Source organism: Pogoniulus pusillus, chromosome 23 (assembly GCF_015220805.1).
Source record: "Pogoniulus pusillus isolate bPogPus1 chromosome 23, bPogPus1.pri, whole genome shotgun sequence".
NCBI lineage: Eukaryota > Metazoa > Chordata > Aves > Piciformes > Lybiidae > Pogoniulus > Pogoniulus pusillus.
In genome coordinates, this window is record NC_087286.1 from 7,434,099 (window position 1) to 7,457,592 (window position 23,494).

At 58.1% G+C, this 23,494-nt stretch overlaps 3 protein-coding genes across 6 annotated transcripts; 1 reads left to right on the top strand and 2 right to left on the bottom strand.

The window, feature by feature from the left end:
• Positions 1-116: 116 nt before the first annotated feature.
• On the top strand, positions 117-10,693 carry LOC135185603 (zinc finger protein 282-like). Of its 2 annotated transcripts, none has more exons than XM_064162453.1 (7): positions 117-283; positions 1,088-1,384; positions 2,656-2,782; positions 4,423-4,644; positions 5,934-6,422; positions 7,091-7,204; positions 7,979-10,693. In XM_064162453.1, exons 1-7 carry the CDS (start codon positions 260-262, stop codon positions 9,040-9,042), a joined length of 2,337 nt encoding a protein of 778 aa, XP_064018523.1. In that variant the 5' UTR covers positions 117-259; the 3' UTR covers positions 9,043-10,693. The 2 variants fall into 2 exon arrangements, with proteins under 2 accessions (XP_064018523.1, XP_064018524.1); XM_064162454.1 differs by lacking the exon at positions 117-283 and adding an exon at positions 302-455.
• Positions 10,694-11,847: 1,154 nt separating this feature from the next.
• LOC135185609 (zinc finger protein 777-like) lies at positions 11,848-16,761 on the bottom strand. The gene is made up of 5 exons (XM_064162465.1): positions 16,701-16,761; positions 15,974-16,423; positions 14,842-14,965; positions 14,063-14,167; positions 11,848-13,444 (listed from the first exon to the last, which is right to left on the bottom strand). The coding sequence occupies exons 1-5, from the start codon at positions 16,722-16,724 to the stop codon at positions 12,393-12,395; spliced, it is 1,755 nt and encodes a 584-aa protein (XP_064018535.1). The 5' UTR covers positions 16,725-16,761; the 3' UTR covers positions 11,848-12,392.
• A 724-nt stretch (positions 16,762-17,485) lies between these two features.
• On the bottom strand, positions 17,486-23,441 carry LOC135185610 (zinc finger protein 69 homolog B-like). 3 transcript variants are annotated; one of them, XM_064162468.1, is made up of 6 exons: positions 23,123-23,441; positions 22,190-22,316; positions 20,795-20,908; positions 19,559-19,849; positions 19,348-19,482; positions 17,486-18,702 (listed from the first exon to the last, which is right to left on the bottom strand). In XM_064162468.1, exons 2-6 carry the CDS (start codon positions 22,308-22,310, stop codon positions 17,813-17,815), a joined length of 1,551 nt encoding a protein of 516 aa, XP_064018538.1. In that variant the 5' UTR covers positions 22,311-22,316; positions 23,123-23,441; the 3' UTR covers positions 17,486-17,812. The 3 variants fall into 3 exon arrangements, with proteins under 3 accessions (XP_064018538.1, XP_064018537.1, XP_064018536.1); XM_064162467.1 differs by lacking the exon at positions 23,123-23,441 and adding an exon at positions 22,873-23,086 and having other exon boundaries at positions 17,486-18,699; XM_064162466.1 differs by lacking the exon at positions 23,123-23,441 and adding an exon at positions 22,873-23,085.
• Between the last annotated feature and the right edge of the window lie 53 nt (positions 23,442-23,494).

The following is a 23,494-nucleotide window of genomic DNA, read 5'->3' on the forward strand; positions in this document are numbered from 1 at the left end:
TCACAGCGGTGCCCAGTGTGGGTGGCACCGGAAGAACCGGGAGAAATTATGGGTTGCGCATCGCACCGGGGCTGGCGCAGCGCTCCTGCGGTCACGTCCGCCCGGGGCAGGCTCCGTCCCGCCGCCTGCTCCTCCTGGCCGCCAGGGGGCGTCCGCCCGCGCTAGGCCCTGCCCCTATGGGCGGCGCCGCCTGGCGGGAGGCGCTGCCGCAGGGCGCGCGGGGCCGGTGCTGGCGGCGGCAGCGGTGGCGGCGGCGGCCATGTCCCGCCGGGCCCCGGCGCAGGTGAGGGCCGCACCGGGCCGGGACAGAGCCCCGGGCGCTCAGGGAGCTGCCGGGCGGACCTGTCAGCACCCAGCGCTAGGGCGGGCCCGCGGAGCCCGCGGTTCCGCAGTGTCCGAGGAAGAGGGCGACAGGGGGGTGCCCGTGGGGCACCGGGTTCTGGGGATGAGGAGAGGTACCCAGGGGTGCCGGTTCCGGGGGGAGGCGGGGGACGGTGCCTTTGCGGTACCAGTTCAGAGGTCAGAGGTGGTCCATGGGGGTGCCGGTCTCGATCGAGCTGGGGCTGAGTGGGTTCGCTCTGGGGGGGACAGCGGCTCAGGAGCCTGGGGGGGTGCTCAGGGTGGCTGCTTCTGGGGCAGGGGGGGCCTGGGGCGGTGTCCCCCAGGGGGCTGGGTCGTAGGGCCCAGGCGGTGCTGGGGGTGCCGGTTCGTAGCGATAGTGGGCGTTCAGGGGAAGGAGGATGGTCCCCTCGGGATGCTGGTCCTGGGGAGCTGGGGCTAGGGAGGTCTTCAGGGGAAGTGGGTCGGGAGGGTGCAGGTCTGGAGAGCACCCCAAGAGTTCTAGTCCCTGAGAAAGTGGGGCCAGGAAGGGGTCTGTCACGGTTGCCTTGAGGTACCAGTTCAAGGGGATGAAGTGAGTTCTCCCCAAAGGTATCAGTCCTGGGGGCACAGGCGATTTCTGGCAGGTTCCTTGGGAAATGTGGGGTCTTACCGGGTCACCTGGGGGTATCAGGGTGCCCACCAAGGGGTGTCCAGGCCCCAACCACCCTCACTTCTGCCGCTGACCTCCGTGTCTGTGTCCCTCCAGTACTTGGGCTCCCTCAGGCCTAGGTCGGTGCAAGCCATGGGGCCACAGACGGCGGCAGGACAGATGGAGGCGCAGCAGCTGCAGGAGCTGCGGAGCCGGACAGAACGGGCTGAACGGAGGCTGTTGGCCTGTGAGAACCTGGTTGGGGAGCTGGGCAGCAACCTGGCTGCACTGGGCAGCCTTCTTCAGGACTATGGGCACCTCCAGCAACGCTTGGACAACGTGGAGAACCTCCTGAAGAACAGGAACTTCTGGATCCTGCGGCTGCCCCCCAGCTCCCGGGGTGAGATCCCCAAGGTAAATGGTGTCCAGTTTGGCTCCTGGAAGCACCATGACTCTGTAGAGTGGGTTAGGAGATGCCAGAGTGGTCCTGAATGGCTGAACACTGTTGAGATCTGGACTTGTGACATACAGCCACCCAAAATGTAGGTTTATTGCAACCAAAAATGACCCAGCACAAAGCAAATCACTGTTTTGGATGTCCAGTGGGAGCACACCACCACACAATGGTTGTGTTGTGGATGTTCTTTTTTTGAACAGATGACCCAAAATATGCCCATGCTCACTCACAAAAGGGAGGAGCTCCCACCCAGGGGTACCCACAGAAAGGACTGCTCACCTGAAAGGGACGAGGGCTCACTCAAGGTTATATCCAGAAGAAATATTCACTGACCAAAGCAGGTGGGGAAGAACTCTCAATCCTGTCAAATTTCCTTGGGTGGTATCTCAGTGCAAGGGAGTCTCCAACTTCAGACCTGCTGCTTCCAGGAGGAGCAACTCTAATCAGCTTTGCCTGTATCCTCGCTGAGGCTGACCCATGGCCATTCAAGTGAGATGGGGAGAAATGTGCAGAAGAGGCAAAGGGAGGGCAGGAAACAAAGTGGGCAGGTTCCAGTGCTCGGCCCCAGCTGAGGTCACACCTAGTACTGGGTTCAGTTTTGGGCCCCTCATTACAAGAAGGACATTAAGGGACTGAAGCAGATCCAGAGAAGGGCAGCAGAGCTGGTGAAGGGTCTGGAGAACAGAACAGGTGAGGAGCAGCTGAGGGACCTGGGGTTGCTGAGCCTGGAGAAGAGGCAGCTGAGATCTGGCTCTCTGCAACTCCATGAAAGGAGTCTGGAGCTAGGTGGGAATTGATCTCTTTTCCAAAGGAGCAGGTGACAGGGCAAGAGGAAATGGCCTCAAGTTGCCCCCAGGGAGGTGTAGGTTGAACATGAGGAACAGTTTCTGCTTCAGGGTTGTCAAGGCCTGTTCCAGACTGACCAGGGCAGTGGTTCAGTCCTCACCCCTGGAAGGGTTTCAGAGCCATGGAGACATGGTGCTGAGGGCTGTGGTTTGGTGGTGCCCTGGCAGTGCTGGGTTCATGGTTGGATTCCATGAGCTTAAAGGTTTCTTCTAACCAACATGATCCCATGACTGTGAACCTAATGCCTGTGAAGCCAAATCTGCCACAGCTTGCTGCTCACCAGCCCTGATCAAGCCAGACACGCCCTGCTCTGTGCCCTGAGCTCTGCCAACCAAGGCAGCTGCACACCTGCACTGGAGGTCACCAACCTTTGCCATTCCAGGTGCCACTCACCTTTGATGACATCTCTGTGTACTTCAACGAGCAGGAGTGGGAGAGACTGGAGCGCTGGCAGAGGGACCTCTACAGGGCTGTGATGAGGGGGAACTATGAGACACTCATCTCCCTGGGTAAGGAGCTGAGTTTGCACCTCTGCAGGAGCTTGTCTTGTGGGTAGGCCTGACTGCTGCCCACCACTGATGGTTTGGTTTGGTGGAGCAGGAGGCCTGTAGGCAGTAGAGCCTCTCCTGAGGAGTCAGACCCACACATTTCCTCTCCTCCCTGTTTGTAGTGATAAAAAATGTTTGTAAGGTAAATGTAGGAAACAAGAAAGATGAGGAGGGACTTTTGACAAGGGTTTGTAGTGACAGAATGGGGGACAGTGGCTTTGAGCTGGAAGAGGACAGATGTACGCTGGAGGTGAGGAGGAAATGCTTTACAGCAAGGGTGGTGAGACACTGGAACAGGTTGCCCGGGGAGGTTGTGGATGTCCTCACCCTGGAGGTGTTCAAGGCCAGGTTGGATGAGGCCTTGAGCAGCCTGGTCTCATGGGAGGTGTCCCTGCCAGTGGCAGGGCGTTTGGAACTGGATGATCTTTAAGGTCTCTTCCATCCCAACCCATTAAGTGATTCTGTGAACAGCAGTAATAATCACACAAACGATTCTGATACAAAGAGTCTTCATGTGAGATGCTGTGAGTGGCTTCTGGGGTCAGGGAACTGCTGAGGAATTTTCTGGGGGAAGTCTCATGGCTGCACCTTGAACTAGTTCTTGTTTCCCATGGATTTAACCCCTGTATAAAGTGACAGGGACTTCTATGTCTGCCTTGAATAACAAACCCAGGCGCCCTCAGTCTTTCTGAGGACACCTAATGTGTTCTTGGACCATTTGGGCTGTCACATAGCCCCACCAAAAGCTGTTTCTTGGGCATAACCAGGAACATGGAGCTTCTGCACAGCTGCTGAAGCTGGGGCTTCACTTTTCTCAGCCAAGTTCTGTGGAAACAGCAAGCCTTTTCCTCCTGAGGCCCATCTGACATCTCCACAGAGTGGGAAGATTTCTGGCCCTACTCAGAACTGTTCTTAAGATCACTACGGAAAGCAAGATGGGAGAAAATGTTAAAGACAAAACCATTTTCCTCTCCTTCACATAGAATCACAGAACGGTTAGGGGAGTTGGAAGGGACCTCTTAGAGAGCAATGAGTCCAGCCCCTCTGCCACCCAGGGTCACCTAGAGAAGGTCGCATGGGAACACATCCAGGCGGGTTTGGAATCTCTGCAGAGAGGGAGACTCCACCACCTCTCTGGGCAGCCTGCTCCAGTGCTCCATCACTCTTAAATTAAAGAAGTTCCTCCTCGTGTTTAGCTGGAACTTCTGATGTCCAAGTTTGTGCCTTTTACCCCTTGTCCTGTCATTGGGTGCTGCTGATGAGAGTCTGGCCCCAATCTCCTGACACTCACCTTTTAAGCAGTGCTCAGCACTGATGAGATCCCTCCCTCAGTCTGCTGTTCTCAAGACAAAAGAGAGAGGTTTTAGTTCATGCTCTGGTCTTTAGATGCTCTCTGCACTGGAGCTGCAGCTGTGCTCAAGGGGTGGAACCTGCCACGGGGCCCAGAAAGCAGCAGCCCCTTCCCCACTGGAGCAAGGATCACTTCTTGGTGTCTCTCTGCACTGGTTGCTCACCCTGGGGTTGGGGAGAGAAGGGACACTTTGGGAGGCTGACAGCTCCTAATGAACCTGTTGTCCTCTGCTCCTGTGTCCCATGGGTAGACTATGCTGTGTCCAAGCCTGACATCCTCTCCAAGATGGAGAGGGATGAAGAGCTGTGCATCGAAGATGGTCTGAAGCACCCTCAAACACACATTGGACACCATCAGGAGCCCTCAGAGCCACGTACCAGAGGAGATCAGGAGCTACTGCAGGCACCAGAAGCAATGGACCAGGCAGAAGAGGCTTTGGGAAAAGATAAAGTCCCCCTAGAAGCTGACACAGGTAAGTTTGGTGTGTGCCAGGAGGAGGTGGCAGTTCCTGTCCCAGCTTTCTCAGATGTGTGTTAGAAAGGAACTGCTCTGAAGGGCTGTTGGCTGTGTTGACTAAAACTCCACAGAGCACTGAAAGGAAGTTAGAGCAAGGTGGGGATTGGACTCTTCTCCCCAGGAACAAGTGACAGGCCAAGAGGAAATGGCCTCAAGTTGCACCAGGGGAGGTTTAGGCTGGACATTACCCATAAACAAGTCCTGAGTGTGTGTCTGAGGATTGGCTTCATAGAGTCATAGAAGAACAAGTTGGAAGGGACTTCAGGGATCATCTGGTCCTTGTCAAATGCTCCTGGGAAGAGATAATCACAGAACCATAGAATCCCAGCATGGTGGGGTTGGAAGGGACCTCTGGATATCATCCAGTCCAGTCCCCTGCTAAAGCAGGGGCACCCACAGCAGGTGGCCCAGGATCACAATGGCCAAGGGGATTTGGAATCTCTCTACACAAGGAGACTCCACAACCTCTCTGGGCAGCCTGGGACAGGGCTCCAGCACCCTCACACCAGAGAAGTTTCTCCTCCTGTCCAGGTGGAACCTCCTGGGTTCCAGTTTGTGTCCATTGCCCCCTAGTATCACTGACAAGAGTCTGGACCCATCCCTTTGCCTCTCGTGATCCCTTCAGCTCTTGCTGAGCATTGAGAGGATCCCCTCTCAGGCTGCTTCTTCCCTAGGCCCAGCAGCCCCAGAGGGAAAAGCTGCTGCACAGACAAAGCCTTTCCCTTTCCTTTGAGATTTTAGTTCATGTTCTGTTGCTTAGATATTCTCCGCAGTGCAGCTGCAGCTGTGCTTAGGGCTGGATCCTGCCAAAGGGCTGAGAAAGCAGCAGCACCTTCCCTGTTAGAGCATGAAACCTTCTTTTCATACAGCCACAGGATAGGTTGGAAGAAACCTTTAAGATTGTGGAGTCCAACTGGTGCCAGGGCACCACCAAACTATGGCCCTCAGCATCACATCTCCACAGCTTTGGAACCTCTCCAAGGGGTTAGGATGTCCAGGGATGGGGACTGCACCACTGCCCTGGGCAGCTTGGGACAGACCTTGACAACCCTCAAGGGGCAGAAATTGTTCTTCATGTCCAACCTACATCTCCTCTGGGGCAATCTGAGGCCAAATCCATGCCAGTCTGCAGTGGCAGCTGGGTGTGGGGTTGTGGAGAGAAGGGTTGTTTGGAGAGCTGAACAGCATGAAGGCGCAGCTTGTGCATAACTGAATCCACTGTCCTCTGCTCTGCCCCGTGAGCAGAGCGTGCTGTGTCCAGGCCTGGTGTCCCATCCTGCATCCAGAGGAGTGCAGAGCTCTGTGTCAGAGACAGACCCCAGACTCGCAGCAGCAGCAGTCAGAAGCCTCCACAGACAAACATCCCAGACAGTCGGAAGCCATCTCAGACCAGCAGCCCACGTGGTCAGAAGCACCCACAGACAGCAATCACAGATGGTCAGAAGCCTCCACAGATGAGCCTTACAGACAGTCAGAACCCCCCACAGACAGATGTCCCACGTGCTCAGAAGCCCCCACATGGTCAGAACGCCCCACAGACAGAGGTCCCACGTGCTCAGAAGCCCCCACATGGTCAGAGCGCCCCACAGACAGAGGTCCCACGTGCTCAGAAGCCCCCAGCTCTGAGCAGTCGGAGGTCTCCAGAGACAGGCGTCACAGCGCAAGAGAAGGCCCCACAGACACTGGAAGAGACTGATTCGGGAGCAGATGAAGTCCCCACGGAGGGTGACAAAGGTGAGTTACACAGGTGTCAGGAGGACTCACTGCCATGGGCCATGCCTGTCCCAGCTCCCTCAGGAGGTGTCCTAGCAGTGTCTGTGGGAGGGATCCTGGCAGGTCAGTGTGCTGAGGGAACATCACCAGGGAGAAGCAGACGCCTTGGGGTGCCTTGTCAAAATGGCAGGGGTTTGAGGGCCTGAGCAGTCTCTAGCTATCCACTGGACAACTGTGGCAACCTCTATCTAGGTCCCTCACGGGAGGTGGAGGGAGAACTGCCCACAAACCTGTTCCTGTGGTGCCTTGGTGGGCAAGGGTGCTTTATTTTCTTTTCATGGTGGTGGTGTCTTTTAAATGAAGGGACTGAGTGGTCACTGCCAGGTCACCACTAAACCATGGCACTCAGCACCACATCTCTATGGCTTTTAAACCTCTTCAGTAATGAGGACTCCATCCCTGCCCTCAGCAGCCTGGGCCAAAACTTGACAACCCTCAGGGGAAAGAAATTGCTCCTTACATCCAACCTAAAGCTCCCCTGGCAAAACATGGTATGGCCTTCCAAGCTGCAGCTTTCTCTGGTTTTTCTGCATGGTCCTGACAAAGTCCCTGAATAGCATCACAGCAGAGCAGGAAGGTGTGAGCTCTCCACAGCTGCTGAAAATTACTCTTCCTTTCTCTGCAAACAGAAGCCCCCATCATGATGATGAACATCGTGTCCCTCAGGACACCAAAAGAGAAGCTGTGCGGGGAAGATCAGTCTGAGATGGAGATGGAAGAGGACTCAGCTGAGCCTGACTCGGGTAAGTAACCCTGTGCAGGGGAGACTTGGGGCCCTGCAGCTCCCAGGGTGCTAATGAACTGGGAATGGGGAGGGGGAAGAGCTCCAGGGCTTTGACCACCAAGCTGGGGAGGGGGCTAGCAGTCATAGAATTGTATCTGGAATCCTGGGGTCAGCCTTGTGACTCTTGCTCTAAGGACATCCAGAGAAGGGCAACAAAGCTGCCTGAAGGGTTTGGAGAACAGGGCAGATGAGGAGCAGCTGAAGGACCTGGGGTTGTTGAGCCTGGAGAAAAGGAGGCTGAGGGAGACCTTCTGGCTCTGCAACTCCCTGAAAGGAGTTTGGAGCCAGATGGGGTTTGGTCTTTACTTCCAAGGAAAAGGACAAGAGGAAACAGCCTCAAATTGCCCCAGGGGAGGTTTAGGTTGAGTATGAGGAACAGTTTCTGCCCCTTGAGGGTTGTCAGGGCCTGTCCCAGGCTGTCCAGGGCAGTAGTTCAGTCCCCGTCCCTGGAGGGGTTTCAAGCTGTGGAGATGTGCTGAGGACCATGGTTTAGTGGTGCCCGGGCAGTGCTGGCCTCATGGTTGGACTCCATGATTTTAAAGGTCTTCTCCAACCAACATGATCCTATGATTCCTGGGAGCAAGGGCTCTGCCCTGTCAAAACCATGCTGTGGGCAGGGTACTGTAGTGGCTTCTGCACCTTTCCAAACCACATTCTCAGGCTGCTCTGTGCTCTGGGACGTAACCACAACCTGGGAGCACAAATGCCCACTGTCTGTGTTGCTTCATTTCAGAGGAAGACACTTTAATGGAGGGCGAAACAGCACACAAAGGAGCTTCTGCAAACGTCAAGGTGAAGAAAGAGGAGCCTGAAGAATTGCAAGAGGTTTCTGCAGCCTCTCCCAGCTCAGAGATCCAAAAGTATCCCAGGAATGAGCAGGCCAAAGCCAAGAGCAAGAAGAAGCTGAGCCGGTGCGAGAGCAGCAGCCTGCTGATGGGCAACTGCCGCCGGGGCTACGTGCGCGAGTGGTCGCACCCCTGCACCGAGTGCGGGAAGCGCTTCCGCCTCAAGATCAACCTCATCATCCACCAGCGCAGCCATGCCAAAGAGGGGCCCTATGAGTGCTCCATGTGTGAGATCAGCTTCAACAGCAAACACCACCTGGACCTTCACCAGGGCATCCACATCAAAGACAGAGCTTTTGGGGCCAAAGTCTGGGGCAATGTCCACCCCGAGCTGAGGATCCGACCCAGGAGGAAGTTCTGTGAGAATCTGCATGGAGGTAGGTCCCATTGCCCAGGCTATGGGCACACTGGTGGGGCCTTGCCGGACCAGACCAAGGAGGAGCCACCAGACAGAGGGAGCCCATCCAGTGGCTATTTGTCCAAACAGCATATCTCCAAGTCTCCCAGGAAGCCCTCACTGAAGTGCAACCACTGCAAGAAGATCCTCTCCTGCCCCCACTCCCTGCAGCGGCACCTGCGCACCCACATACACGAGAGGCCGTACTGCTGCAACACCTGCAAGAAGTGCTTCACCCGCAGAAACCACCTCGAGCGCCACGAGAAGATCCATGAACGACAGAAAGCCCTGGATGCTGCTCTTCAACAGCCCTCCATGGCCCAGTCCAACACCACCACGCCAGCATCTCACCAGCCTCCACCGCAGGCAACCTCGGCAGCACCCCCAAAACGCATGAGCCCTGCGGCTGCCACAGCCCAATCAGCTTTGGCAAACGTGCTCCTGATGGGTTCCTCAGAACTGGGAGCAACAGTTAAGAACTGCCACAGCTGGGCTAGCAGAGCCACCCAGCCCGTGGTTAGACTAGGAAGCAGGGCAACAGTTGTGGAGAAATGACAGTGGGAGAGATGGGAATCGCTGGAGAGAAACAGCATGAGCGTTGGTGCGCAGAGCAGGGTGCTGGGGCTGTGAACCATCTGTCTGCTGGGGCTAAGGAGCTCTCCTGGCTTGTAGAAGGAACCCAAAGCTTGGATGTCACCACAGAGAGCCAATTACAGGTGTTTCCAGTGATACAAGAATGCTCTTCCATTCCTCAGGCTCTGCTGAGCTCAACACTGGAGCCAACCCCTTGCATCTAGTATTGCAACAGCACGGTGGAGAAGACCGAGGGGAATTAAGCTGATGGATCCCCAAGAAGCTCCTTCCTTCCTGACAATGTTTCCTGACCAAGATACCAGATGAGAGCATGGCATCTCCAAGACACCCCTTTGTGTCCTGGCCACTCACCCTGGTGAGGAAGTCAGCCCCTGATTGGGTTGAAAGCACTCAAGTATTGCACTGGAAGAAACAAATCAAATCACAACATTCTCTGCTCCTGAAGGTGCACTGGGGCCCTCTGAGGTCCCAGCACCACCCCCTTCCTTCATCCAAGGCTGGGCCACCAACACCCCCAAGAGTCAACCCCCTCAGGACCAGCCTGCACAGATGAAGACTCACTTCAGACATGCCTTATGGGTGAGATTTCCTCTGAGCTGCAGGAGCTTCTGGCTATGTGAGGAGCCCTCCTTGAGGCTTGGAGCTCCCTTTGGGGCTTGGAGCTCTCTTTGGGGCTCAGCCCCCTTCACTTGGCACTCACTGTCCAAACCATAGGTCACATCTCCTTGAGTCATGTACTGAATCCCACCATAGCTAGCCCCATGAAGACTAGTTCTGCTGAGCTACCTCAAATGCCTGATGGAGCAAGGCTTGCCCCGAGGCAGATGGGTAACTGGTGAAAACCAGGCCAGGGGAGGCTCTGGTGTCCCCAAGAACCACATGAACCACTCATGTCCTGTGTGCTGCTGGGGAGCACCAAGAGCATAGAGGGGCAGGTGGGTCCTGGAGGCATTGCTGTGCAGAGCAAATGCTGCCAAGGCTCTGGAGCTTAGTTTTCTGCTTTTTATTTTTCACTGATGTAATGATTTGAGGTCACTAAGGCCCTCTCCTGGACACCAGTTTCCTTCTCATATTTTTTCATTCCTGGCCACTCATGAGGTCTGCTGGGCTGCAGTGGTGCTTTGGGTGCCAAGGAGATGTGTCCCACACTGTGTCCCAGTGTTATCCTTGGTCCCCCCTTAGCCCCCTGGGAGGGACAATGGTGTCAGAGTTGCTCCACAAGGACACACACGAGGTCCTGCTGCTCCACTGGGCTCAATTCTTAGTTCCTGTCCCCAGGGCTGAAGAGCACATGCAGGGTAGCATTAGCCAAGGAGGGGGTGACCGTGGCAGATGAGTCATCCTCATGTCCCCAGTAGGACAGTGCTGGCACCAAACCCTGTAGGACACCATCATGGTCAGTGTCCTGTGATGATGGTCTGTCAGGGAGATGTGCTACGGTGAGTGATTGAGACTGGGTAGAGATCCCAGTGCCCCCCACTTAGTGCCAGCAATGTGAGTGGTGAGGTGGCACGGAGGGGCAGGCCTCTCCCTCTCAAGCTGTTGTGACTGGGACCAGTGTGCCCTGTAAACCCCCTTCTCAGGCAATGGATCAATAAAAGATTTGTCTGTAGCTCTGCCTGGCCCTGGTGGGGTCATTGCTGGCAGCTATGTCCCCACCTTCTGTGTGTGTTGACTGGCCAAGACCCCGGGAAATGACCCACAGGGAGAGCAGGACTGGACCTGAGGTACTGCAGCCCTCAGGACAATCTTGGCCCAGTCTCTGTGCTTCCTTGTCATGCTGAGGAGACCCTGAGCCAGCTCTGTGGCCCCTCAGGACAAGGACATTCTGTCTCTCTGCTACCATCCCAGGGTGGTACCCCAGTACACCCAGTACTTGCACTGGGCCCAGAACCCTGCATGTGACATAGCTGCTGGAGCTGTGCAGGTGCCATTGGTGGATATGGTCACCGGGACCTCAGCCCACAGTGGTGGAGCTGCAGGTGTGAGTGTCCCTTGGGTGTTGTCACCCACCACTGTCACTAGCACTTCTTCCCATGGTGCCACCATCACCTCGCAGTGCCCTTGGGAATGTCACTGTCACCTGTGGCCTGGAAGGTCAAGCCCTCTGCAGCTGGGAGGATGATCAAGGGGATGGGGCAGGGTATGCAAGGGATGGCTCTGACTACCACGGGCAGGGCTGCAGGCAGAAGGGGATCCCCCTGTATGCTGCCAGGCAATCTCATGGATCCCAGATCCTGCAGAACGGGTCTGTGATTGGCAACTCCACAGTCACAGAATCATGGAGTGGTTTGGGTTGGAAGGGACCTTTCAAGCTCATCCAGTCCAACCCCCCTGCAGTCAGCAGGGACATCTGCAGCTAGAGCAGGTTGCTCAGAGCCTCAAACAACCTGACCTGCAATGGTGCCAGGGATGGGGCATTTCCCACCTCTCTGGGCAACCTGGGGACAGGGTCTCATCACCCTCAGCATTATGAATCTCCCTCTTTCAGTTCAAACCATCACCCCTTGTCCTGTCACAGCAGGCCCTGCTCAAAATCCATCCCCAGCTTTCTGTCTGTCCCTTCAAACACTGAAGGGCCATCAGAAGGTCTCCCTGGAGCCTTCTCTTTTCCAGACAGAGCAAACCCAACTCTCTCAGCCTGGCCTCACAGCAGAGGTGCTCCAGCCCTTGGATTACCTTTGTGTGCCACTACAGGGGTGGGAAGCTGTGGTGACAGCAGAGGCATGGGGCTGATGCTCACCTCACCCCCAGCACAACAGGAGATCACATCAGCCCAGTCCTTTATCTGAGACTTCCCAACTGCTGCCCAACCACAACAGCCCTCGCTCAGGTCACCTCCATGCTGTCAGTGGTTAAATAACTGAGTTCCATGGCTCCATGATACCAACACAGCTGCTCCACAGCCAAATCCCCTTCTCATGGGGTCTCCATCCACTGTACCTCCTGCACTGTCCTCTGGACTAGGCTTTTCACCCCTCAGCATGGTTCCTTGCCCACATGGCCTGTCTCTGTCCTCCTCCTGGAGACCCAGCCAGTCCAGAGCTTCATGCTAGTGTAGACAGCCCCACCATGTTGTGGACAGGCCCATGGTGGCGTGGAAAGTCCCACCACGTTGTGGACAGCCGTGGTGTGTGGAAAGCCCCACGACGTTGTGCACAGCCCCATGGTGGTGTAGGCAGCCTCCAGATGTTGCAGGCAGACGCACAGCAGTGCCATGAGGCCTGTGGTGGTGGGACACCATGTGTCCTGTCATTGCAGGCTGCTGCAGCCTGGAGAAATGCAGCCCTTTCTCTTCCCCAGCCCTCACACTACCGATTCTCCTGCGTCAGAACCTTGCAGGGGCTGGTGTCCAGCTCCCGAGTGGGCAAGCTGACAACAGGCGAAGCGGCCACGGCATGGATCTTCTGGTGGTGGTTCAGAGACTGGCGGTGCCGGAAACTCTTGCTGCAGCCGTTGCACTGGAATGGTCGCTGCTGGGTGTGCCGGCGCTGGTGTTCCTCCAGCGAGGCTTTCTGGGGGAAGCTCTCGGCGCACTCGATGCAGCGGTAGAGTCGCTCGCCGGCAGCGCTGGCCCGCGCCGGCCGGCCCGTCCAGCCCCCCCGCAGCTGCACGCCGTGGATGCGTTGGTGCTTCTGGAGGTGATGCTTCTGGATGAAGCCCTTGCCGCAGGCTGAGCAGCGGTAGGGCCGCTCGCCGGTGTGGATGCGGTAGTGTTTGTTGAGGTTGGACTTCTCGTTGAAGGTCTTGCCGCAGGCGGGGCACTGGAAGGGCCGCTCGCCCGTGTGCAGGCGCTGGTGCCGCAGCAGCGCGGCGTGGTGGGCCAGGCTCTTCCCGCAGGCCGTGCAGATGAAGGAGCCGTTGCTCTTCCTGGCCTGGCTCTGCTGCTGTGCCAGGAGGTTGCGTTTCAGCCGCATGCTCTTCCAGTCCGCTGGCAACTCAGGGGGCTCTTCCCCCGCAGCGCAGGGTCGGTGCTCCTCTGAGCTGGGCTGTGAGGTCAACTCTGCGGTGGGGTCTTCTCCCAGTGGTATTCCCTGGGGCAGGGTGAAGGGTTGGTCAGTCCCCACCATGCCAAGAACATGATCTGTTGGGAAGGGCAAGCCCGGTGCTGGGTGAGCTTCCACTGGCACCACCACAGGCTTGAATTCGGGCTGAGTGGTGCCGTGGTTGCAGAACTCCCCCAAGGCCTCTCCGCCACCCTTCTGCTCGTCCAAGCTGTCCTGGTTCTGCCAGGGCACCTGTTGCCCCTGGCCCAGAGGAGCCTCCTCCTCCAGCCTCGCCGAGGCTGCCTGTGGCAGAGTCAGCATTTCAGACCCTTCCTCCTGGGGCTGCTGCTCTTCTGTCTTGATAACAATCTTCTCACCTGCCAAAAGACAGCGAGTCATGCCCAGCACAGGAAGCTCTTGAGGTCACGCCTCAAATCTTGGGGTCAGCTTTGGGTCCCCTCACTCCAAGGACAAGATGGGCAGTGCTGCAGGCAGGAGAAGGGGATCCCCCTGTCCACTCTCAGCACTATCAGGGAATACCAAGGATCCCGTGGCTGTGATTGGCAGCCCCATATTCACAGAATCATGGAATGGTCTGGGTTGGAAGGGACCTTTCAGGATTGTCCAGTGCAACCCCTCTGCAGTCAGCAGGGACATCTGCAGCTAGAGCAGGTTGCTCAGAGCCTCAGACAACCTGACCTGGAATGGTTCCAGGGATGGGGGCATCTCCCACCTGGGAGAAGGTTTCACTGCCCTCACTTTCTCCTTATATTGACAAGGAGGCTTTTCTGAACTTCAAGATTTGGTCTGAAGGAGGCCCAAATGACAGTGGCTTAAATGCCAAGTTTCTGACCCTGTGCAAGAATGGAGATGCTCCCTGTGGGGATGTTGTGGGCTCAGTTGTCCCTGTATCTAGTGGGACAGTAGCAGGAGCACTGCTGAAGGCAGGCTCCAGTCCACCTCACTGTACAGGCAGCACTGCTATGACTACTCACCACCAAGGTCCTCCTGCACCACTCCCTTCTCCAGCAGCCCCTGGTTCCTTGTCCCCAAATCCTCCTCGTCCTCAGCACCTTGTTTGGAGCTGATGTCCCCAAGCCCTGGGAAGGAGGAAGCACCAGTATTAGATGCTGATAAGGGATTCCTGCCTTGGTAAGGGAGTGCTCTCACACAGTGGGAGCTGTGGAGTGCCCAGAGGTGACCTGGGCTCACAAAAGAGGGGTCCTGGACTTCTAGGGCCCTACAAAGAAGCAGGCTTCTATCAGCCAAACCAGATACCCCAAGAAGTGAGTGGGGCACACTCAGCCTTTCCGATTTCAGCCCCAAATAATTACTGTGAATATTTAGGCCTATCTGTAGTGGGGTGGGATAGCTACAGTCCCTGCCCTGGTGCTGGGGCACAGCTTGCAGGACAGACAAGCCCCCACCATGGAGTGACCTCCACCACGGAGAGGCCTCCAGCTGGCCCCACAGACGCTGTGCCGAGTCCTGGGACTCATGCAGTATCCCTGCTCATGGGGACAAAGCCTCAGGGCTGGCAGGGATGAATCTTGTGCCCCCGCTGATGTGTTGGCAGGATGAGGTCTTCTCCAGATGCACAGGTGAGCAGGAAGCACGGTTGCCAGCACAACCAAACCTTAAGCATGGAAAGGCATCACCTCTTGCTACCTCTTCTCCACCCAGCCAATACAGCACCCTACAAGGGGTTCAAGCTGGATCCAGCACAGGGGGTGACGATGATGCATCTGACATGTGAGCAGAGACAGATCCTCACCAAAAGAGACCACGGCCTCATAATCGCCCTTCATGGCAAGCCTGTAGAGCTCCTTTTGCTGGCTGTCCAAGCTCCCCCACTCCTCAGGCAAACTGGCTGCATCATCTTCGCATGCTGCTGGCACCTGAAACCACAGGAGGCACTGGTGGCCTTGGTGCTTCTCCACCTCAGCCAACCTCCCCCACTCCCTACCATTGCCCCAGCAAAGCAGACTACAGGGTAAAGCACTGTGGGCCCAGAGCTCCTACAGAAAGGAGCTAGGTTATGGCCATGGCCAGAATCCAGGCAGTAAGGTGGGTGGGAAGACACCATCCCACCACTGAGGTGACCAGGAGGACCCAACACTGCTGAAAATGTTCAGGGGGACTGCATTCTCCTCCCCATCTTCATGAGGGACAGGGAGGAGCTGTGGTGTAGAGGCCAAGCACCATAGCAGTCTTGTCCATGCTGCTCCCTGCTGCAAGTCACTGCTCCATTACCTTAGCACATCCTCCCCTAGCTGGGTCTTGTCTCTGTCAACCTGGGTGTACCCTATTAGTTGGGACATGTCTCCATTGGCTGGGGTTCACTCCCATTACCTTGGGGACATGCTTCTTGGCTGAGGCTCTTTTCTGCTTGTCACCCTGGGCACAGCCCCATTATGTGGGGCTTATCCATTAGGCAGGGTTCATCACCACGGCCATGTCCCCATTACCTGGCGCTCATCACTGTCACCATGGTTAAGTCCCTGCCATCATGGGCACATGCATATTGCCTGGGTAAAGTCTCTATCACCTTGGGCTCATCTCTGTAACCTTAGGCATGTCCCTGCTCACCACTGTGGCCACACATGGCTCAACCCTATCACCTGGAGCTTGTCCCCACTACCTGGGGCTCATCCCTGCCAGCACAGGCATATTCCTGTCAGTTGAGGTTTATCCGTGTTCATCACGGGGCACACATGCCTGTCACCTGGGGCTCAGCCCTCTCACCCTGGGCACATCTCCATTTATTCAGGGCTCACTCTTATTACATGGGACTCATCTTTGTCACCTGTGGCTTGTCCCCACTACCCAAGGCTCATCCTCGCTCCACTGGGCTGGTCCCAGTTACTCTGGGCTCACCCCTGTAACCTGGGGCTTGTCCCCATTACCTTGGGCTGGTCCCCACTGGGGCCCGGTCCGGCCGGGGGTGGGCCGTGCCCGCGGTGCTGGAGCTGCCGCTCGACGTGCTCCAGGCGCCGGGCGTTGTCGCGGAGCAGGGCGGCCAGAGCCGCCCATTTGCGTTCCAGGCGGGTGCCGAAGTCCCGCACGGCCCTCTCCAGCCCCGACACCTTCTTCTCGGCCGACTCGGCCCGGCCCTCCAGGCTGAGCAGCCGCAGGGCCTGCGACTCCACCTTCCTCTCCACCGCCTGCACCGCCGCCACCACCGTCCACAGCGAGATCTCGGGCACCGCCGCCGCTGATTTCTCCCCCTCGGGGCCGGCACCGGGGCCGGCGCCGGGGCCGACGCCGGCACCGGGACCGGCACCGGCACCGGGACCAGGACCGGCTGCGGGGGGCTGTGGCGGGAGCCAGGCCTCAGGTCCCCACTCGGGCTCCTGCTGCGGGGAGGAGAGGGGTTGAGAAGGCAGAGGGTGACGGTTCGGTCGGTGGAGCCGCGGGGCCGGTGAGATCCGGCCAGGGCCGGTCCCTCCCCACCCTTCAGGGCCCCATCCGGGCCCGCCGCCCCCGTTTAACGGCGGTGCCGGTATCCTCCGCCCGGCGCCAGTGCCCTCAGCCCGGTGCCGGGATGCGGGGGGAGTGTGTGTGTCGGGGAACGCGTTGCGGGGGCAGTAGGTCGAAGGGAGCCGCCGCCACCTCCCGCCCCCTCCCCGGTACCTGCACGGGGCCCCAACGGGCCATGGCCGCACGCGCCGCTCCGCCGCTGCCGCCTGCCGGCGCCGCCTGCCGGCCGGCCGCGGAACCGCAACGAGCGCGGTAACACCCTCCCGACACCCCCACCCGCGCCGCGGCTCAGCCCGGCGAGCAGCGCTGCCCCCGAGGCCTCCACGCCCAGTGCTCCTCCAGCATCACTCCCTCCCTCACCGCATGCCACCAGCAGGAAGCCACCGGCATCGGGAAAGAACAGACCGGACCGAAACCTCCCCTGTCCCCACACCGGCCCCGTGGCTCCTGCCTCTTACTGTAGTTCCACACAATGTCCCCATCATTCATCCCATCGGGAGGATCCCACCGGCATTCCTGGTACCCCCTGTTCCCCATGGCTCCCCCAGAATAACCCCACCAAGCACTCTCAGTACCTCTACCCCACTCCCGCATTCCCCGCACCTTCATCATCCTTCACATCCCCACCCAATGCTCAGTACCACCCCCGTCCTGCACCACATCCCGCTGGGAGGACCACACTGGCATTGCTAGTAGCTCCTGAAGCCAGACAGGGACAACTGGTCAGGACCAGCACCTCCATTCTCATCTCCAAACTGGGATCATGGCTCCAGCCTGTTATTCCATCCCCATGAACCCCCATGCCCAATTTTCTCCATCATCCATCAGTCCCAGCATTCTCTATCCCCTATTGTTCCCTCACTGTAACCCCACCAGCACCCTCAGTGTGCCCCAGGCCAGCAGGGGACAGCTAAATCAGACACCCTGGAACTGAAGGAAGCTGCATCCAGCATCCTGGTTTCAACATCTATTGGTGCTCTCCAAAAAGGGACAAATCCTCCACCATGCCCACTCCCCGTGTCCCCCCCCGCACTGGCCACTCCAGTGGGCCTCAGAAATAAGGAGCCACCCGCCCTGGGGTTCTGCATGGGCAGGGCGCCCGTGTCCTCTGTTCCCACAACAAGGCAGGAGGAATCAGGTGGTGCTGCTCATCTTCTGGAATTCATCAACCTGCTCACGTCCAGGATGAGGAGAAGAAATTCCCACAGCAACCTCTGGACACCTCCCAGCTTCCCACCCCACTCTTCCCACGGCCACATCAGTGGTTACACTGGTGCTGCTGGCATGGGGAGCTGGTCCCTGTGGGGGCAGGGCCTCTCCTGCCGCACGTGGATCCGCTGATGGACACTGAGGTGGTAGCGCCGCTTGAACGTCTTCTGGCAGATGCCACACTGGTAGGGTCGCCCACCTGTGTCGGACCACTGGTGGCGAACAAAGTCTGAGGCCCAGGTGAAGCTGCGGTTGCAGCAGGGACAGAGGATGCAGTGGCGCTTGGTGTGGTGGCGCTGGTGCAGGATCAGGAAGCTCTGGCTGGAGAAGTTCTCCATGCAGTCGTTGCAGGTGTACATGATTTTCCCGGGTGACAGCGGGCACCTGCTGGGGTTGGGCTTCCCCCAGACAGTCTCGCAGGTCGCGGGGTGGGGCTGGGAGGCTGGGCACGGTGCCCGGCTGGAGCACTCCTCTGCCTCCGGGGGCTGGCAGAAGCCCTTCAGTGCCCTGGCGCGGAGGTGACGCCCGATTTTCCTCTTGGACATGAAGGTGCGGTTGCAGTGGGGGCAGGCGTAGGGCGTGTCGTTGCTGTGGCTCCGCTGGTGGATGAGGAGGTTGATCTTCAGCAGAAACTTCTTTCTGCACACCAGGCAGGAGTAGGACTTCTCCCGGGAGGAGCCGCGTTGGAAGGTGGCTGTTCGGCCTTCCACTGGCTCTCCTGGGCTCCCAGTGCTGGGATCTGCCTGGACCATTGCTCCACAAACACCTGGCATCTCCTTGCCTGCTTCTTCAGGAGCATCTACTGCCGTGGCTGGGCTGGCATTCCCCGCATCTTTCACGTTCTCTTCCTCTTCCAGAGCCTTTGAGGGCATTTCTGGCACTCTTGGCTTCTTGTCAGTCACCTCCTCTGGAGGCACCTCCATGGGGATCCCCACCTCGGCATCTGCTGAAATGGTTCAGAACCCAAAGGTCTGAGGATGAGGCACAAAAGGCTTTTCTTCCACCCCCTCCCCAGCCAGCACCCAGCACAAGTCCCTGATCAAGGGGCAGAAATTGCCCCCTAAACCTCCGCTGGGGCAACTTCAGGTCATTTCCTTTTGTCCTGCCACTTGTTCCTTGGAAGAAGAGACCAATCCAGACTTGGCTCCAGCTTCCTTTCAAGGAGTTCTAGAGAGCCAGGTCTGCCCTCAGCCTCCCTTTCTCCAGGCTCAACAGCCCCAGGTCCCTCAGCTGCTCTTCACCAGACCTGTTCTCCAGTCCCTCAATGTCCTTCTTGGAGTGAGGGGCCCAAAACTGATCCCAAAATTGGAGGTGTGACCTCACCAGTGCCCAGTTCAGGGAGAAAATCCCTGCCCTGGTGCTGCTGATCCAAACCAGGGTGTTGGTGACTTTCCTGGCTACTTGGGCACACATCTGCTCATCTCCAGCCATGCTGACCTACCTCTCCAGGTCCTTTTCCACCGGCAACTCTACTGAATGCCCCACGCCCAGAGTAGGCCCATGGAAACCCTCTGTTGCTCCCTGGGCAGGCCAACAGCTCCTTCAAGCTGCTGGTCCCACCAAGGAGGAGAGAAGGGCTCTGTCCCAGTACCTGCTGCAGGAGGAGGTGATGGACACCAGTTCAGAATCACTGCTTCATGGCATTGTGTGGTGACAGGGCAAGAAGGGGATGGAGTTGGCTGGCTGAGGTCTACAGGGACAGCAGTGGCTTCAGGTGGGACATGGGCTGTGAAGGCAAGAGAAGGGATGGAGAGGCTGGGTGAGATACAGCCCAGATTCCCTCACACCAGCCAGCCACTTACATGCGCTGTAGATCGCTGCCACCACTGGGCTGTTCCTGTCCTCTAGCTGCTGAGTCTTCTCCTCACACACTGCCACAGTGGGACTATTCCTGTCCTCCAGGTGCTGAGACTTCTCCTCACACACTGCCACCGTGGGACTATTCCTGTCCTCTAGATGCAGACAGTTCTCCTCACACACTGCCACCAAGGGGCTGCTCCTGTCCTCCAGGTGCAGGGGGTTCTTCTTGCAAGGCTCTTGTATCTTCATCTCCATCAGACCATCATCGCTCACACAGCTCAGGCACTCTGGCTCTGGGGAGGAGAATCACAGAATCACAGAAAATCCCAGCATGGTAGGGTTGGAAGCGACCTCTGGAGATCATCCAGTCCAACCCCTCTGCTAAAGCAGGGCACCCACAGCAGCTTGCCCAGCAGCACAGTGCCAGGGGGAGTTGGAATCTCTCCAGGCAAGCAGATTCCACAATCTCTCTGGGCAGCCTGGGACAGGACTCCAGCACCCTCACAACAAACAACTTTCTCCTTCTGTTCAGGTGGAACCTCCTGGGTTCCAATTTGTGCCCACTGCCCCTTAGCACCACTGACAAGAGTCTGGCCTCTTGCTCCCCACCATTTCTCTCTTGCTGAGCATTGATTAGATCCCCTCTCGGGCTCAACAGCCACAGGGCTCTTAGCCTTTCTTCCTCACAGAGATGCTTCAAGCCCCTCAGCATCTTCACAGCTTCCACTGGACTCTCTCCAGCAGTTCCCAGTCTGTCCTGGACTAAGGAGACCAGAACTGGTCCCAGTTCTCCAGATGTGACCTCAGTAGGGCAGAGCAGAGAAGAACCTCCCCTCAACCTGCTGGCCACACTCTTCATGCCCCCCAGGAGTCCATTGTGCTTCTTGGCCAGGAAGGCCCATTGCTGGCTCTTGGACAACTTCTTGTCTGCCAGCATTCTCAGGTCCTTTTCTGTGGAGCTGCTTCCCATCAGTTCACCTCTTCAGCTGTTCTGGTGCAGGAGGAGGGTGTTTCTCCTCAAGGGCAGGAGAAGGGCCTCCTCCCAGGCTCTCAGAGCACCTCTGCAGCACACAGCAGCTGTTAAGTCAGGGTAAGGTTCCAGGCTGCTGGAGTGTCCCAGTGCCCCATTTCTTCCCCCAGTCCAGACCATCCAGAGCCAGCCTGTAGCTGAGGGCACGACCCCCATTCCTCCCATGAAGCAGCCAGGAGCCAGGATCCTGATGCAAGATTTCACCCACCTACAGCTGCTGGTGGTTGGGACACATCTTCTGTTGTCAGGTTTGACTCCACCAGCATACTCAGCTCTTCTCCTTCCATCTGAGCTACGAGGTCAGGCTTGGAGAGATCACAGTCTGTTCAGGAGTAAGGCAGACATCAGAGGTAAGGTGTGACAGTGTCACTGTGGATGCACCAACAGCATGTCCAGCCCTGGCCCAAAACAACCTCAACTCCAACTCAGGGCAGTTCTGGCACACAAAGAGTTACAGATGTGGACTAGCATCAGCAGGCAGCACCTCTTGGGGACAACCTGCAAAGCACTCTCTGGCACATCTGAGAGGCCCCCCAGCAACAACAGTAAGACAATCATGGAATCCCAGACTGGTTTGGGTTGAAAGAAACCTTTAAAGCTTATCCAGACCAAACCCCTGCAGTCAGCAGAGACATCTGCAACTACAGCAGGCTGCTCAGGACACCAAACAACCTGACCTAGAATGGTGGCAGGAGCGGGCATCTCTCACCTCTCTGGGCAACCTGAAACAGGGTCTCACCACTCTCAGTGTCAAACACTTCTTGCTTCTCTCCTATCTGAATCTCTTTCAGTTCAAACCATCACCCCTTGTCCTGTCACAGCAGGCCCTTCTCAAAAGCTTGTCCCCAGCTTTCTATCAGCCACTTTAAGCACTGAGAGGCCACCAGAAGGTCTTCCTGGAGCCTTCTCTTCTCCAGGCTGAACAAGCCCTACTCTCCCAGCCTGGCTCATAGCAGAGGGCCTCCAGCCCTCCCAGCATTGCTGTGGCCTCCTTTGGCCTCACTTCAACAGGTCCCTGTCTCTGCTTTGCTGACAACTCCAGAGCTGGCCCCAGCATTGCAGGTAGGGTCTCAGTTGAGCAGAGGAGCTAGATCCTCTCCACCACGTATCAGTACCTACTGTGGTGTTACAGAAACATTTAGGATGGAACAGGCTTTAAAGAACAAACCCAGGTGGACCTTTTGGAAGCCTCCACTGCAGCTGCAATGGCCACTTGTCTGAAAATCCAGCCGTAAGCCCCCGAAAATGCTGCCCCATGAGACCTCCCTCCCTGCCCTGAGGAAGCATAACCAGCCTCGCTCTCCACGGCAGAACAAACAAGGGAAAGAGAAGATGTGGGGAGATGTGGAAGAGGGAATTTCTGTGTTGAGAACCCAGGGAGCTCAGCGTGCCTGTCCTTCACGAGGGGAAGACACTGACCACTTACTACCCACTCCTGCACGTATCTGCCAACCTCCGAGAGCTGCCAGAGGGGACAGCAAACCGAGCAAATCATATGGGGGCTGGAGAATTCCAGGGAGAGGCAAAGAAGCAGAAAAGTAACCCCAAGAGAGCTCCCCTGGGCAGCACCGGCGGCTGCCAAACCAGCGCAAATGGAGCTTACACAGGGACATCAGCATCTCGTAGTTGTCCTCCATGACGCCGCGGTACAAATCCCTCTGCTCATCGTCCAGCTCGGCCCACTCCTGCCTGCTGAAGTGTACTGCCACATCCTCGAAAGTCATCGGCACCTAGGAGCACAGGGCTGGCGCTGGAGGGGAGGGCAGGAGAAACACCCAGGCGCCCAAGCAGCCCCACTAGATTCACCTAAAAGCCACCACGGGCAGCCCTCGGGCAGCTCCCAGCCGCTCCACGGCCCCGTAAGCGACTCTCGGGCTCCCTCTCGGCCTCCTCATCGACCCAGGAGCCCCTAAGTGGCCCCACAATGGCCTCATAAGTGACCCCAAGCACAGGTCCACTTCCAGCCCCCATCACCCCTCTAAATGCATCCACCGCTCACTCCAGCCCGCGGACACCCCTCCTGCCCACAACAGCCCCAGAAGCCACCCCCCAGGCTCACTTCCAGCCCCCACCAACCCCCCCAGTGACCTCATGGCTTCTCACCAGCCTCTCTCAGCCCCATAATGACCCCAGAAGTCAGCTCCTCCAGCCCACCTCCAGCCCCCGCCTCCCCCTAACAACTCCCCCATGGCTCACCACCAGCTGCAAGCTACCCCTCAGTCCCACCACGGCCCCCTCCGTGCCCCCTACGAGCGGTGCCCAAGCTCCCCCCGCTCCGCCGGTTACCGCGGGGATCCGCGGCCCCCAGGGGTGTCCGTTCCTCAACGCCGCCTCCGCCCGCTCCAGCCGCTGCTCCAGCTCCTCCAGGCGGCCCCGCAGCTCCGCCATGGCCCCGCCGCGGCCCGGGGGGTCGGGCAGGGGCCGGGGCAGCCCAGCCCCGCTGATCCTCTACCCCACAAGCCACCGGCACAAGCACTACCCAGCCCCCGCCGCGCCCACGGCGCCCTCTGCCAGGCGGGAGGACCGCGCGGCACACCTGCCCGTATCGGTAACCGGGGGATGTCTGTGCTACCGCAGGGCGGGCTCTCCCCAGGGGCCGCCCGCCTGTCGCGGCGCTGGGGGGGTCACACGCCGGTGGTTCCCTCCCGTAGCTCGCTGCCCGTTCGAAACGGACACCTCCCGGTGAATGACAGCCGACAGGCACTGCCAGGCCGCCGCCAGGGGGCGCAGCAGCGAGCGGCGGAGGAAGCGACGCCCCCTAGCGGCACCATTAGGCCTCCATCCCTCGGTAAGGCTCCGGTACTCGGTAAGGCTCCGGTGGGTTACTGCGAGAGGATACAGAGGGGGAGGGTCCGGCTCGGTGACCGCGTACGGGAGGGAAAATCCGGGCTCTGTCTGCTGGGGCATC